The 15696-nt window shown below is 35.7% G+C and overlaps 1 protein-coding gene across 4 annotated transcripts in view; it reads right to left on the bottom strand.

Moving 5' to 3' along the window:
• MCTP2 (multiple C2 and transmembrane domain containing 2) overlaps nucleotides 1-15696 on the bottom strand; it is a 215893-nt gene that overhangs the window by 85503 nt on the left and 114694 nt on the right. For all 4 annotated transcript variants that reach the window (XM_027852162.1, XM_027852163.1, XM_027852164.1 and 1 more), the window contains one exon: nucleotides 15255-15357. In XM_027852162.1, the coding sequence (XP_027707963.1) occupies nucleotides 15255-15357 (103 nt within the window). The remainder of the gene's footprint in view (nucleotides 1-15254; nucleotides 15358-15696) is intronic.

Below are 15696 nucleotides of genomic sequence, written 5' to 3'. Positions count from 1 at the left end.
ATGCAGTTTGTGGAGCACACTACGATAATAACCAATCTGAAAATTCTGCCCTGAAAGCCAATGTGTTGATGGAAAACAATCAGCACACTTTATTAGCAATTTAAAATGGGAACTTCTCTTCCAAACATCTAAAAGGTCACCAAAATTTAGGTTTATTAAAAAGATCATGTTTGCTGTTAGCCAGGGCACAATCTAAATAAAATAAATAAATCAACACAGCTAAAAGTGAGGTGCAGGACATGTTCAAAATGCACCAAGTCCTGATAAACATTCAAAATAAACAAATCCCTCTGATAGCCTCTTCCTGCCAGTACGTGAAATCAGTTCCATGCACTAATCTGCCTGTTGGCCCCAGCACATTAGACATCTATGAAAAACATCTCCCTTATCATTTTGGAAACTATTTGGCTCAAGTTGAAGGCCTTCGCTCTTCAAATTTGATGGCAGCAATGTTTTTATTATACACAGTAGTATATGTATTGATTAAACATTTGGCTTTTTAGGAAGCATACCAGTTAATTCTAGATGGTAGCAACATGAAGCTGCAACTCACCAAACGCTCCATTTGGGATTGTAATGATCAAAGATTAAAGATAACAGGGGAAATTTGAGGGCATGAAATTTCAACCATATTTTAAATGGCTATTGCTGTCATTGCATGAATTTAGTACAAGGGTTCATATAAACAGTGGTGGAAATGAGTTAAATAAGTCACTAAAGGAAACAACAATTTCACATTACAAGGGAGAGATCACTTTCCTTCCCAAAGATACCCACCTCCCTTGGATTGCAGAGCTTTTCAGCAGAAATATAGTTTCCCTAGCCAGTGGCCAGTGTATCCAAACAGGAATCTCAGTTTCTGTTTTTATCCAGTCTCAGTTAATTGAACATGGAATCTTTTTTAATATGAAAAAAAGTATGACAATATGCCAACTTGATGTTGACCCAGCTTTGCTCTAATTTAACCTTACAGTCATACCATATTTGCCTGGCAATTCCCCTCAGTTCTCAGGAACTAGGTGGAGGTCAACCTGGACAACTTTAGGGATAAAAGGTCTCAATGGAAAAAAAAATATGACAAAGCAGGAAGAGTAATTTCTGATTTCCTAAGTCACTTTTTTTTCTTGATTAAGATTGAACCAGTGCATCAATGTGTGTTTGCTAAGTTTAACTTGCAAAGCCCAAACCTGTATCACTTTATGGTCCTTTAATGAATTAAGTTAGAGAAATACTCCACTATTTGTGATCCTACCAACTCCTTCTTTTTGAGTAGAAAGGAGAGAATTGCCGAGAGTGCTTCCCAATTGCCTTGGGAATTGTTTTGCCATAGTCTTATATAAAAATAATTTTGAAACATATTTTGTATTTATCCATTCAAATAGCAAAACAGTAGCCAATAAAATACTTAAGACATTTCCTTTTACTCTTTCTCTGGTGGAACTTTCAACTCTAGGGGAAAAATTCTGGGACATCCTAACTCCCATAATTCTTGTATGTCTGCTTTTATACATGTGAGGGAGGGGAGAAATCAATGAGTTCACAGATTTTTCAATTCTAAGTATTAAGTAAAAACAGCCAAAATGATTTTAGAGCCAATAGATAAATAAACCGTATGAACTTACATTTATAGTGGCCAAAACCACTTTATTGGCTGTTATTGGGTCTTTAAGCTAAAATTGGCTGCAATTTTCTGATTACAACAAATAGAGGCAAGTTTTTCTAGTTTTCTGAGAACTGAAAAGAAACTTTAAAAAATATTGAGCCTTTCAAAGGTAAAAGAGTCATTAAATATGATTCTATGACATCATAATGGAGTTTAAAATGATTGACAATCAAAAGACTTTCAACACCTGACTCTCACACTAACCAATTACGTAACTTGTATCATCTCACTTATTCTCTCTGGATCTCAGGTTCTTTGAATGAAAAAAAAATTATTATATTAGCCTAGATGATCCCCTTTCAGTTTTAAGATTTTGTGATTCTAGGACATAAAATAGTTTTAGTGTATATACATGTTCATTGTATACATATTCATAACACAAATATATATGAATATATGTTCATGTATGTCACATTCATTATATACATATATTCAATATATACACAGTCATTAATTTGTGTAACACAGTTAAATGGTCATATAGGTCCCTACACAAAAGATATTGTTGTCCAAGGACACAGAAAACACTCTCTTCTTAGCTGGAACATTTCTTTTATGCTAAAAGTTATCATTATCCTCCATTTAGAATTGCATTGATGTAAACCATCACCACCTGATTCAATGAGGAAGATAATCAAAATTAACATCAAGGAATAAAACTATCAGCTTGGTTTATGTAGGAAAGATATGCAATTATAGTTCAATCTAACACTAAAGATTCATATTAATTTCTCAGTTGTTTGACCTTCATGAAAAAAAAGAGAATAATTGGAAATAAAGTAACATTACTTCATCAGGCACCTTTTAGTGCATACAAAAGAGAAAAAAAAATAGTTTAACATAGCAATGGCATGATAACCTAGTCTGTTCCAGCTGATACACAGTAGAAAGTTACCATCCTATTGAATACAATGAGAAGAGGTTATAAAGTCAACCAAGGTAAAGAAGGAAATAAATCAAATCTGTTGGTAGGTAGGTCCCATTCTAGCATAAATTTAGAATCAGGACTATTTTCAATGATATAGGGATGAAACCATATGATAATAAGTAAGAAATGTTAACAAGGGTACCATGGTGCTGCTTTTATAGATCTGACTGTGTGTTTTTACATTTATATTAAGGGCAGAGTTGTTAGCCTCCACAACTATGATGGAGAAAATTTGTCTATTAGAGTGTGCAAACCTCCAAACTTACAACCATAAGTGGAACTTGGGTAAATATTTAATTGGAAATGCAAATGCACATTTAAAGCATGGATGTTTATTATGTACAAGCAATTCTAGAAAAATTACTCTATAAACCTAATTAACTGAAACTGTTGTAACAGGAGCAGCTAGTTACTGTCCCCACAGATGCCCAAGGAATGTGATGGAGTCACAGACCAACAAACTTGCCTCATTGCAAAGCCTTGGCTTTTTACACCCTTGAACTTCTAGCAAAATAGTATCTCTTTTTTTGCATTCCTTTTACTAGAAAATTTAAATGATTCTGTCTTAAAGATGGGGTATAATTGCTGATAACATTGAAAATGTGACTTTTTAAAAGGTATATAAATTTACTTCTATACCAGACTGGTGATTTTATCAGTGTAGGGGACTTCCAAGGAGAAACTAATTACTGATACCAAGACAGATCAGCTTCTTCTTTGTATTTCATACTTTCAGAAAGCTACTTGGGGGCAATGAGAGTTTAAGTGACTGGCCCAGAATTATACAGCTAGGTCATGTCAGAGGTTGGATTTGAACCCAAGTCTTTCTGACTCTGGAGACAGCTCTCTATGCACTCATTTTATCAAGTTACTTCAATAATACTGATTTATCACCATAATTTGACTTGAGTCCATAAATAAATTTGAGGTCACTTACCAAAAATTGCTAAAGTACAAATATATAAATCTGTGAGAAATTGGAACTTTTTTTAACAGTAAGTATTAGGATCATTCTTGGTTTATTCCAAAGTTATCTCCTACACATAAGAGGTCTTTTTAAAAATTAAATTATGTTTTTTTCCCAATCAGCAAAAATGTACCTCTCTGCCACCCTTTCTTTCCTTCCTCCAAATGAGAAAAGAAGAAAAGCAAAATCTCTGTTACAAATATGTATAGTCATACAAAACAAATTTTAGTATGTTACATTTAAAAGAGAAAAAAACATATTTAATACACACATATATACATAAGTGTACACACACATACATGCATGTGTATGTGTGTTTATGTCTTTTTCTGCACTTTCACTTTTCTATGAGGAAGTGGAAAGCATGTTTTATCATTAGTCCTCTCGAATCATTACGCTGATCAGGATTTCTAATTCTTTCAAAGTTACAATACTGTTATCATTGAATAAATTGTTTTTTCTAATACTGTTTATTCTACATCAGTTCATGCATGTCTCAGGTTTCTCTGGAGCCATCCCCTTCATTATTTCTTACAGCACAATAGTTTTCAATAACATTTATTACTATAATTTATTCAGTCATTTCCCCATTGATGGGCACCCATTCCCCCTCAGATTCTAATTCCTTGCCTCCACAAAATAAGAGTAAAAATATTTTTGTACATCATTAAAGTTTGTTTTACTTTGTTTAGGACTAATTTCTCTTCTTTTAATCTACCCATTCTCTATTTCCTCTCTCCTTTCTTTTCCCCTTTTCCTCCTATTTCCCTGTTGAGTGAAGTGCATTTCTGTACCCAATGTAATTATGTATACATTCTTCTCTCCTTTGACCAATTCAGATGAGAGTGAGGTTAACTACTTCTTTCTTGTTTGTATAGACCTACTTGCACACTCGAATTATGTGAGATAATTTTTCACAACCTTCCTTACTCTTCATTTCCCTTCCCTTCTTGTATAATCCTCTTCTTCTCCCTTTCCATTCTTCTTTTTAGATCATTGTGAAATAACAGAACCACTCTCAGGACTTCTGAATAATTAGAATTCCTTTATGACCCTTGATGATGATAAGCTTCAGAGGAGACGTATGTATCATCTTCCTATATTATAATATAAGCTGTTTATCCTTGTTGAGTACTTTATTATTGTTTGTTCACATTTACTTTTTATGTTTCTCTTACTCTTACACTTTAATATCAACATTTCTGCAGAATTCTTATCTTTTTATCAGAAATGCAAGGTAGTCCCATACTTCACCAAATGTCCATTTTTTTTCCTCACTGTAGGATTATTTTCAGTTTTGTTCGGTAAGTTTTTCTTGAATATAAGCCTATTTCCTTTGTCTTCTGAAATGGTATATCCCAAGCTCTCTGTTCTTTCTTATTAGTGGTGGCTAAATTATGTGTGATTCTGACTGTGGCTTGTTGGTGCTTGAACTCTTTCTTTCTTGATGCTAAAATATTTTTGCTTTAACTGGATTTTGGCTAAGAAGTTTTGGGGAATGTTCATTTTGTGATTTCTTTCAAGAAGTGCCCAGTGGATTCTTGGTTTTCTGGTTCTATGAGATCTAGGCAATTTTTAAAAAAGATTTTTTGAAATATTATGTCTAGACTCTTTCTTTTGGTCATGACTTTCAGGTACTCCAATGATTTTTAAATTTTTTTTCTTCTCAATATGTTTTCCAAGTCAGTTGTTTTTGCTATGAGATATTTCATATTTTCTTCCTTTTTCCCTTCGTTTGATTTTATGTTAATATTTCGTATTGTGATGTGGAGTCACTGGCTTCTGTTTGGTCCATTCTAATTTTCAGGGAGTTTGTTGCTGGGACAAAGTTTTGTACGACTTGTGCCAAACTGTTAATTAACTTTCTAATTCTTTCTTCTATAGCTGTTACTTCTATTTTTTCTCTAGTGCTCTTTTTTCATTTGTAAAAACATTTTAAATCTAAAAACAAAACAAATCAAACTCAATTCTTGTTTCCTTTCTTCCAGAAATTCTAGTTGAATTTAGTTGAACCAAGATGTTTTTCTTTGAGGCTATGTTTGTAGATATTTTAAAGACATCCTCTCCTTCTATGTTTGTGTCCTTGTCATCATAATAGTTTTTTTATAGTGGGATTCTTTTTTTATCATTCTTCTAGCCTTCTTTATGACTTATTCTGCTTCATACTGAGCACCAGACAAACATCCTCTATCATGCCCAATTCTTCTTCCTGAAGCCTCACTCTAACTTTGGAATAGACATTTTGGAATTACCCTCTGCCCTAGTGATCTCTCCCTCTAATTAGATGGCTCTTCACAGAATCTCCATTTAAAGACATCCAGGTCAGCTTTATCCCATTACTCTCCAAACCACATTCTATACTTCTATGGGGCTCATGCTGAGTACCTGCCCTCTCCCTTTTTCAACTTCCTTTTATGTGTTTTCTTCCCCAATTAGAATGTAAGCTCTTCGAGGGCAGGACTGTTTTTCCTTCTACTTATATTTGTATTCTTAGTACTTAGCACAGTGTCTGGCATACAGTAAATACTTAACGTTTGTTAACTGATTGTTGACTGGATTGACTTTGGACTGTAGTAGTCTCAGGCTCTGGGAATTTCTGGAGGGAAGATCTGGGTTGGTCCTGTTAATTTCCTGGGCTATTGAGTGGTATGTCTCTCAGACTCTCAGGGACAGTTCAGGCTAGGGATCTATAAGTTTTCAACATTCTCAAAATGATCAAAGCCAGAGCAAATTTTGTTCACTGTCTTCCTTGGTCAAAGCTTTGCAAGTTCCTGAGCTGTGTTTGGGGGTAAGAATAGACTGTCGCTAAATTGAGCTACTAGCAACCATCTGGAAAGCTGTCAACAGAGTGACAGATTTGTAGGTTTACCACTGGCCTGAGATTCCTTCCCTGGTTTTCCCTCTGCAGACTTCAGATTGGACTAGAAGTTAGAATTTAGACTTCCCTCTTGGCTTCTGAGCCACACAGCAGTACTATACAGGTTCTGTGCTCATTCCTCCCTGTTCCCTCCCCCCATCATGGAATGCAGTCCTGGGGTGCAGGTCCCTTCATTCTGTCCTGGATCTGTGACTTAGAAATGTATGGTGGACTACAAAGTTGCCAGGACCTGTTACTTCAGCCTGCATGAGGTTACCCCTTGTATGAGTCTGGAAACTCCTCTTCTCCTTAGGCATAGTCCCTGGGAGCTGGAATGTTGCTTGGGGGGAATGCTCTTCAACAGAATCTGTCTCCACTGTCCACAGATCTTTTTGTTACTCTCCCTATGATAACCTGGTCTGAAAAAGTAACTCATTGTTATTTTTCTTGGATCTCACCATCAAGATTCAGTGTAGTACATTTTTTAGATTTGCTTAGAGGAGTTTTGGTGGGGAATTTAGTGTCCTACTTCCTGCTACTCTGCCATCTTGGCTCTGCCACTACATCTGAGAAGTCTTAGGGCATATAAAAACTCCCTCCATTTCAGTTACTTCCATCTAAAAATTACAGATTGAAAAATGTATTTTCATCATATTGATTTACAATTCAACTCAGCAAGTACTTGCTAGGTGCAGGGCATAGTGCTACCTGTCAGGGGTAAAATGGCCAAAATAAAACAATCCCTGCTGGCAAAGAGCTTATATTCTATTGGGGGGTAGAAGCACAACATCTGGTAAACTGTTAAGTACATGATAATTTAAGGAGAGAGGGAATTCTAACACCTGGGGAGATCAGGAAAAGCCTCCTCCTAGAGGTAACCCCTAGCCTAGTCCTTGAAGGAAGCTAGAGATTAAAGTGGTGGAGGTGAGGAAGGAATACATTCCAAAAATGGATCACAACCTATGCAAAGTCATTTGAGATGACATGTGGAGTCTAAGAAACAGCTAGTAGGTCAGTTTAGTTGGAAAGTGATCTAAGGCAAGGGTGGGAAACCCGCAGCCTGGAGGCCACATGTGGCCCTCTAAGTCCTCAAGTGTGTCCCTTTGACTGAATCCAAACTTCATAGAACAATCCCCTTAATAAAAAGATTTGTTCTGTAAAGCTTGGACTCATTCAAAAAGCCATACCCAAGGACCTAGAATGCCACATGGGGCATTGAGGCTGCAGGTTACCCACCCCTGGTCTAAGGTATTGTTTCACTTATAATATTTATATCTCTAGCACCTAGCATGGTGCCTGGAACATAGCAGATACTCGATAAAGACCTGTTGATTGATTAATAAAAGAGAATAATATGAAATAAGACTGGAAAAATAGCTGGGAAACAGATTATGGAATACACTAAAGGCTGGACTAAGGAGTTTGTATTTTTTCCTAGGGACTTTAAGGAGCCAATGAAGATTTTTAAACAGGGGAGTAAAATGCCAGCACCTCTGTTGTAGGAATATTACTTGGCAGATGTCTGGAAGCTATATTAGAAAGCAGAGAGCTTAGAAGCAAGGAGCTCAATTAATAAGCTACTAATATGATCTAAGAGACAAGTAATCTGGACCTGAACTAGTATAGTGGCTATATAAATGTGGGGAGGGAAGGAAGGAACAAATGTAAGAGATATGATAGAGATAGAACTGACAAGCACGATGCTGGGAGTGGGTCAGAGAGGGAAAACTCAAGAATAACATCAACAAGGTTGGGTGTCTTCCATAGAAATGGGGAAGTAATGAGGTGGGATGGATTTTGAAGGAGGAAGAAGATTATGATTTGTAGTTTGGAAAAGTTGACTTTGGGATGACAACAGGGTATCTAAGTAGTCCAGCAGATATATGACAATGAGGGCCTAAGGGGGAGAAAGAGAGAGAGAAAGAGAAGAAATGAGGGAGAGAGGGGGAGGGGAGGAGAGAGAGAGAGAGAGAGAGAGAGAGAGAGAGAGAGAGAAAGGCAGAAAGAAGATGGAGGAAGGAGGAGGGAGGAGAGAGGAGAGAGAAAGGGGGGAGGGAGGGAGGGGGAGAGAGAGGGGGAGAGAGGGAGAGAGGGTGAGAGAGAAGGAAAGGGGGGTGGGGGGAGAGGGGGGGAGAGAGATAGATTATTGTTGAATATATAAATTTGGAAGTCACCCACATAAAGATAATTGAATCCATGTGAACTAATAGTACCAAGAACAAAAGATTATAGAGTGGGTGTTCTTATCCTTTTTTGTATTGTGGCCCCTTTAGCACTGTGGTAAAGCCTATAGACCCCTTCTCAAAAATAACGTTTGAAAACACATAAAACAAAATATTTAAGATTACAACCAATTATATAAAAATAAAACTATCCAAATTGTTTACTCTGGAGTAGAGAGAGATAAGGGTCCACAACAGAGCCTTGAGGGTCACCCACAGTTAGTGACTTGACAATGGATAATTATGCAGCGAAGGAGGCTGGGAAACAATGGCTGAAAGGTATGAAGAAACTAGGCATTATGGAAACCAAACGAGAAGAAAATATGCAGGAGAAGAATGTGGTCAACAGATTCAAAAAGAGTAAAGAGGTCAAAAAGAATGGGGAATAATGAGAAAAGCCAGGGGATTTGGCAGTAAAGAGGTAATAGGTAACCATGGAGAAAATAGTTTCAGCTGAGTAAGTGGTGGAGTCAGAAAACAGATTGTTACAGATTAAAAACTGACTAGGAGATGAGGAAATGGAGGCAACAAAGCGAACACATTTTCACGTATTCTTAAATTATAATTTTGATACCTATTATATTAAATTATATAATTATGATTATGTTTTATTCTCATACCTACATGCTTTACAAAATTTTAAAGTAAAATTTAACAGAATGAAAGCCATAACTATGTGATGTTCTTTTAAAAAATTAAGTAATGTTTTTTCTAGAATTTTCCACAACTAATTTAACAGAATACAGTATATCAAATGAAGCCCTAGGCAGCCAACCCATTGGTTTTTAATAAAAATAAAGTGGACTCATTCAATTACCTTATAAGAGCAAACTCTTTAATAGGCTAAGGATGCTTTATTAAAATATTACCATTTTAAGTAAGACCAAAGAGTATGTTCCAGGCTTAATAGGCTGATTGCCCCTTAAAAATTTTAGAGCTTTTATTTAAAACAGACGCACACACAAATCCTTTTCCTTAGGTTTTTAGAAATATCATAGCTTGTGAATTGGTTACTAGTTTATCTAATTATCCTAGAGCTATTAAGGCACTTTTTTTTCATCAAGGAATTCAATTTTATTTGGATCCAATTCAATAAAATTTATTAAACACCTACTGTAGGCACTATACTAGATGGTGTGAATGCAAATGGAAGTCTCTACTTTGAAGGAGTTTATTTACATTCTACTAGAAGGAAATAACTAGTAAACAGATACGTCAACACAAATATACACAAAATAAACGCAAAACGAATTTTAATGGGAGGGAAAGAGCATAAATAGCTCAAGACCTTATCTAGGAGGCACTTGAACTCATTCTTTATGGAAGTCAGAACTTCCAAGAGGCAGATGTAAAGGTTTAACATATCAGGAAGCTCTCACCAACTCAATTTTCTACTTATATTACACTGGCCACTGGTGACACAAGCAATATGACTTCTAACTTCTTTCAGTTTAGTGTTCAATCACATATGTTTTGTTTTACTAAGATTTGAATAACTAAGCATGTCAGATCAATGTAGAGAAATGTTCACACCTAGGGAAGATAGCCTGAGGCTACTTAAGAAGATCTCAATTTCTCACAACTTTTGACCTTGTGCTATTTCTAGAAATTCACCTACACATTTGATGGTATTTTATTACTGATAATCCAGGCAAATGAGTTGTGGTAGAACATGGTATCACAGTATCTACCTTACGGGCAGAAACCTTGCTAAATGAGAATTTTAACAAAGTAACAAATGCTAAGATTAATAAGGTAGAGGATATTAAAAAGTTAGGGACTTCATATTTTAAGAGATTTTTAATTATTTTTCTTATATTCAAAAATATATTTTAAAGAGTTTTAAAAATTGATTTTAAAGAATTAAAATATATTGACTTATATACTCTTGTGTTATACACATGTTGATGAACTGTTAAAACAGGTGGGTAAAATCTAATTACTCCATCATTCTTGTTATACGTGAATAATAAAGGCTAGGTTCTCTAAATGGCTTGAAGTCATTGAGCCTTTTTTTAATTCTTATCAATCTTTCTCAATAACCTCTATGAAATTCTACTGTCTACACAGTGCAAAACCAATCTAGAACTGGACTAGGTCAGTTCTTCTTAAACTGTGGGTCATGACCTTATATGAGGTCATGACCCATAGTTTAAGAAGCACTGAAGGGGTCATGAGTAGAAAACATTTAAGGTCTTCTCTAGGTAGAAAAATAGTTAAATACATTTTTCAACATGTGAAATGCTAAACTTTTTGAAAGAATAAACTGCAACAATTTTATAATTATATATTTTATTCATATAATTGTAAGAATCTAGAACAAGGGAACAGACCAAAGCAGAAGTTTGAAATAATTAAGGTACATTTAAATGTACATACAGGTTTTAAACTTTCATGTTCAGTACCTGGAAGTGTACCAGTTAAACTATTTTAATCAAAATATCACATTTCCCACTGAAAATAAGTTGTTGGTTTTTTTCAGTCACAAAGGACAACATTATTAGACAATGCAACTATGCAACTTCTGTAGTATAACAACTAGTATTTTGCATGTGGGGATTCCTTTCAGGTTTGGGTTATGTTGACAGCCATCCTTTCAAATTCTGTGATTCTGTGGCTATATAAACTCAGAATTTTCCATAGGTGCTCTCTGGTGTTATGAGAATCCTTATTTCAGAGGTGGACAATGAGTTAAAGTTAACTCTGCAAAGTTAGTGAAAGTAGCCTTCTCTCTCAGAATAATCCAGTGAGCACTTAAGTACACAAGGTAATATCTGAAGTCAAAAGAGTAACCAATTCTTATCCTCAAAATACTCAGGAACAGTCTTAGAATACTGATTAGGTGACTATTGAAATAGATGAGAGATGATGAGGTCCTGAACTAGGGTAAAAGTCTAGTGAATGGAGAGGAGACAAATAGAGATGCAGAGTTTAAGTTTAAAAGATCTGGCAACTCCTTGGATATGAATATTGAACAAAGGAGACTAAATAGGATGGCTAAAAGGTTTTGAACCTGGTTGATTGAAAAGACAGTGGTACCTTCAATAGAAAAATGGAAGCTTCAAAGAGGGACAGGTTTTGTGGAGAAAATAGAGCAAGTACCATTTTAAATATGCTAAGCTTTGGATTACTTATGATAAAGCTGGTGGAGATAACTTTGGAGAGAGGCAGCTGGGTGGATGGGACTAGGAGTGAGGAAGACCTTGACATCCTGGTAAAGTCATTTAACCTCACTATGTCTCAGTTTCCTCTTCAATAAAGTGGAGATAATAATAGCATGAGTTAAGATATGTAAAGTACTCTGTAAACCTTACAGAGCTATGAAAAGGATCTTTATTATCAGCTAGTGTTATTGTCAAGTAAGTGGTAGGTTAGGAAAGTGAATTACAAAGGATTGAGAAGTGAGTGAAAAGGTAAGAAAATGAAAATAATGAATATAGACACCCCTTTCTGAGACTGTCCTTGTGAAAGAGAATGGAGGTATAAGAGGAGAGAATGGCAGGTTTAAGGGAGAAGAAAACAGAAGAAAACAATGGATAAAGAAAGATTGAAGGTTAGTAGTACAATTGAGAGAGAAAACCAAAAAGAAAAGAGAGGGGATGGAATCAAGGTGCAGATAAAGGAATCCCTTTGACAAGGAGAAAGTTCACATCTTCATCACAGTCTAAATCAATTGAGAGAATGGGGAATGACCAAAAAAAAAGATTTTTGAGATGTGGAGAGAAAAGGAAACTCATACACTGGATGACCTCTATTTTCTCAATGGGGGGAGGCAGAGGTGGTATAGGGATTCTAAAGATAAAATAGTAACTTGGAACAACTGCTGCAGAATATTAGAGTAGATCAGGAAAAAATAAACACATTACCATGCAATGGTGAGGTCCCAGTTGAGATCAGGTAAAATAAATTTGTGGCAGACTCTGTCAGCACAGTTGCTTGACTTAGACCAGGAGTGTTCAGCAGCATGTGCATAGGAACAGAAGGCGGAAATCAGTGTTTGGGCTTTGATAAAACATGACTGATAATAGGACACAGAAGTAAGGAATTCTAGGATAGCCACTGGTTCATGTTGAACTGTTCAGCTACAAGGTCCAGATAGTAAGGAAAAGAAAGGCCAGAGCTGGGATGATGGATTGGGAGAACAGGGAAGGATAGAAAGTCCAAAGGTCACAGAGAAGATGAATAATAGGTTTAGGAGTGGTAAGGCACAATAAGAGATAAAGAAATAGGAGGTTAAGGTCAGACTTTTGTATCATGGAGATGAAACACATGACATGATAATGACATAGTGATGACGCCCATCCCTGTTTGTGCTTGAGGTTGAGTGAATATGGCAATCATAGGAGGAAGAGGTTGAAGAACTAGATAGAAGACCAGTATGGTTGACGGGATAATGGATGAATGTATATTGAACTCTTCAGTTTTAAAGGGTGGGGTTTGGGTGGAAAGGAAGACCATGAACAAGTTGCTGCAACAAGGAGATGGATTGGATGATAAAGATGGAGTGAATCTCCAAGGGAAGGGAAGTTGAGTGAGGGTGGGGAAGAGCCAGTCTAAAAGAAAAGTGAAGAGCATGCTAGTGTCAATGTCTCACTCTGCTGGCACCAATAAAATACCGCGGTCCCCAGAGCCACGCAACATCACGGGTAGCAAAGGAAAGGACAAAGAGCAAGTCGCAGAGAACGCATCTTGAATGAGAACACATTCCAGTGGTGGGGAGATACATCTGATGGATAACAAGAAGTGTTACATCAGTGTCTTAAATAAATGACTGCCAAGACCACGACAATGAGTTGTATCCCACACAGGACCTTATCGGATACGCATGAAACTATTTTGAATGAAGAGACGAAAGAAAACATTAAGTAGGTAAATTGTAAAGGATCAGGGCATTTCATGAAGACAACAGATGTATAGGTGATTTCTGACTCCGGAAATACAAAAGATATCAAATATTTGAGAATTACCAATCCTTTTTTAGGGGTGGGAGGGAAGGAGAGAAGTACTTAATTAAGTAATCTAGGAGGCTATTTCTTTAGTGCTCACTTTTAAGTATGGGTTAAAGGGAAAAAAATAAGCCACCTAATTATATACCAAAAAATCCAAGTTATGAGCAAGAGGGAAATTAAAGATGCTAAGTTGTGCTCACCTAAGAAGATAAATGTGTAAGCATATTAATTGGAAAGCTCAATGGATCAAAGAGAAAGAGACTAGATTGGAGAACTCTTTCCTTCAAATCAATGGAATCAATCAAATCAATCCTTTAAAAAAAAACAAATCCTTTAAGGAATAATTGACAATGTCCTGATAAAAAAAGAAAATTCCAAATTAAGATCTTTCTTCTATAGCCCACATTGCCTAATGCTAATCATATATAGCATTTGGCAAGAACAGATTCTACAGGAGAGCAGACAGTCCAGTCACTCTCTTCCAGTAACATCAGGGATAGTAGGACTTGGGGAAAAATTAGCAAAATGATAAAAACAGAATAAAAGATGTTAAGAGGTGCACCAATCCTCTCTCTTCCCTGTAAACATCAAATGGCATTTCATGTTATACAGAAGAATCATTTAAAAATATAGACTAACTCTATCCAGTGAAATGTACTAACAGCTTGAAAAATGTATATCTTGGGGTCGAAATATATAAATATTGGCTAAAGAAGGGGCAGAATGACCACCAAGAAATTACAGTCCAAGTTGGTCAAGAAACTAACAAGGTCAATAAAAGACCAATGTAGAAGAATACATTGAATAAAAAAGGACATATACATCAAATTGGTTAGGATGAGTTTAGTACCCATCTTTACCATATTCCTTCCCTGTTACCATGAAAGGACACTAGTCATCTTTTTCTCCTTTGAGTGCTGTCATTAAGATATATTTAAAGCTTCCTTTAATTAAAACAGTCTTAGCTGCTTCCAAATTCTAACATATCACCAGATCATTGAAGCACCTTTTCTTCTGCTATGAGAGCCCACAGATCATTCCAACAGAATACTGTTTCATGCCAAGAAACACACACATATATGCAATATGCATACACAAACATCACATATAAAAACATATATATATATGTACATATATGTGTGTTTCTGTGTGTTTTCCCTTTACTCCCTGCATGTATCTATATATCTATCCATGTCTATCTATAAACACATGTGTGTATATATATCTATATATATACTTATATATGGAGAGAGAGAGAGAGAGAGACAGAGAGAGAGAGAGAGAGAGAGAGAGAGAGAATGAATTAATGAAAACACTTTGGAGCAATTTTTCTCAGTAGGGTCATTAACAAATGTACAACCATGGGGAAATAGTAATATTAATTTGTGAATATATATATATATATATATATCATACACAAGCATCTGAAAATATGGAAATTACCAGGGTATGATGGAAAATTTAAGAACATTTTAACTAGTAAAAGTATCAAATAAAAGGTAGGTTTTTTATATCAAGAATTCCTTAAAATATTGCCCAAGAAATAACTCTATTGCTGTTTATCTCCCCATCAAGCTTTTTAATTTAGGTAGCAAAAAAATATACCTCTAATCCATTGAATCCCATCAAAGTAGAAAGAAGCAATGTTTTTCAGTGATGATAACTTACAGACAGCAAGGGGATGGCAACTTTCCCAAGGAAATCAGGGGGCTTATCTCCATCTTCATCAAATACTGTCACTTCCAAAACATCATGGATATCTTTAATAGGACTGGAACAAGAAGTACAGAGTGTGTTATACACAAACACATACAAATGAAGTCTGCTCCTTGAAGATCTGAAAAAACTGTTTCACTAATTAAGTCTGCATTTCCTTAGAGAATAAAACAACCATTTAATTAAATTCCAAAAATTAAATCAAACTGACTGTATTCCCAAACCTTCCATCATAGAAGGTTCAGACATCCATATGAAAAATAAAAAAGTCAACTTTTCCTCTACGACATTCTTTTATGTGTTCATGAACTCAGTCTGGAATTGTGAAAGAAACAAGATTGGGGCAAGATGACTAAGTAGGGTAAGGGTGAGTTACTTCAAAGTACAACAAAAA

The sequence above is a fragment of the Vombatus ursinus genome, unplaced genomic scaffold (genome assembly GCF_900497805.2).
Source record: "Vombatus ursinus unplaced genomic scaffold, bare-nosed wombat genome assembly UNPS02009205.1, whole genome shotgun sequence".
Taxonomy (NCBI): domain Eukaryota; kingdom Metazoa; phylum Chordata; class Mammalia; order Diprotodontia; family Vombatidae; genus Vombatus; species Vombatus ursinus.
Note: the sequence above shows the minus strand (reverse complement) of the source record. Positions and strands in the feature narration are given on the sequence as shown.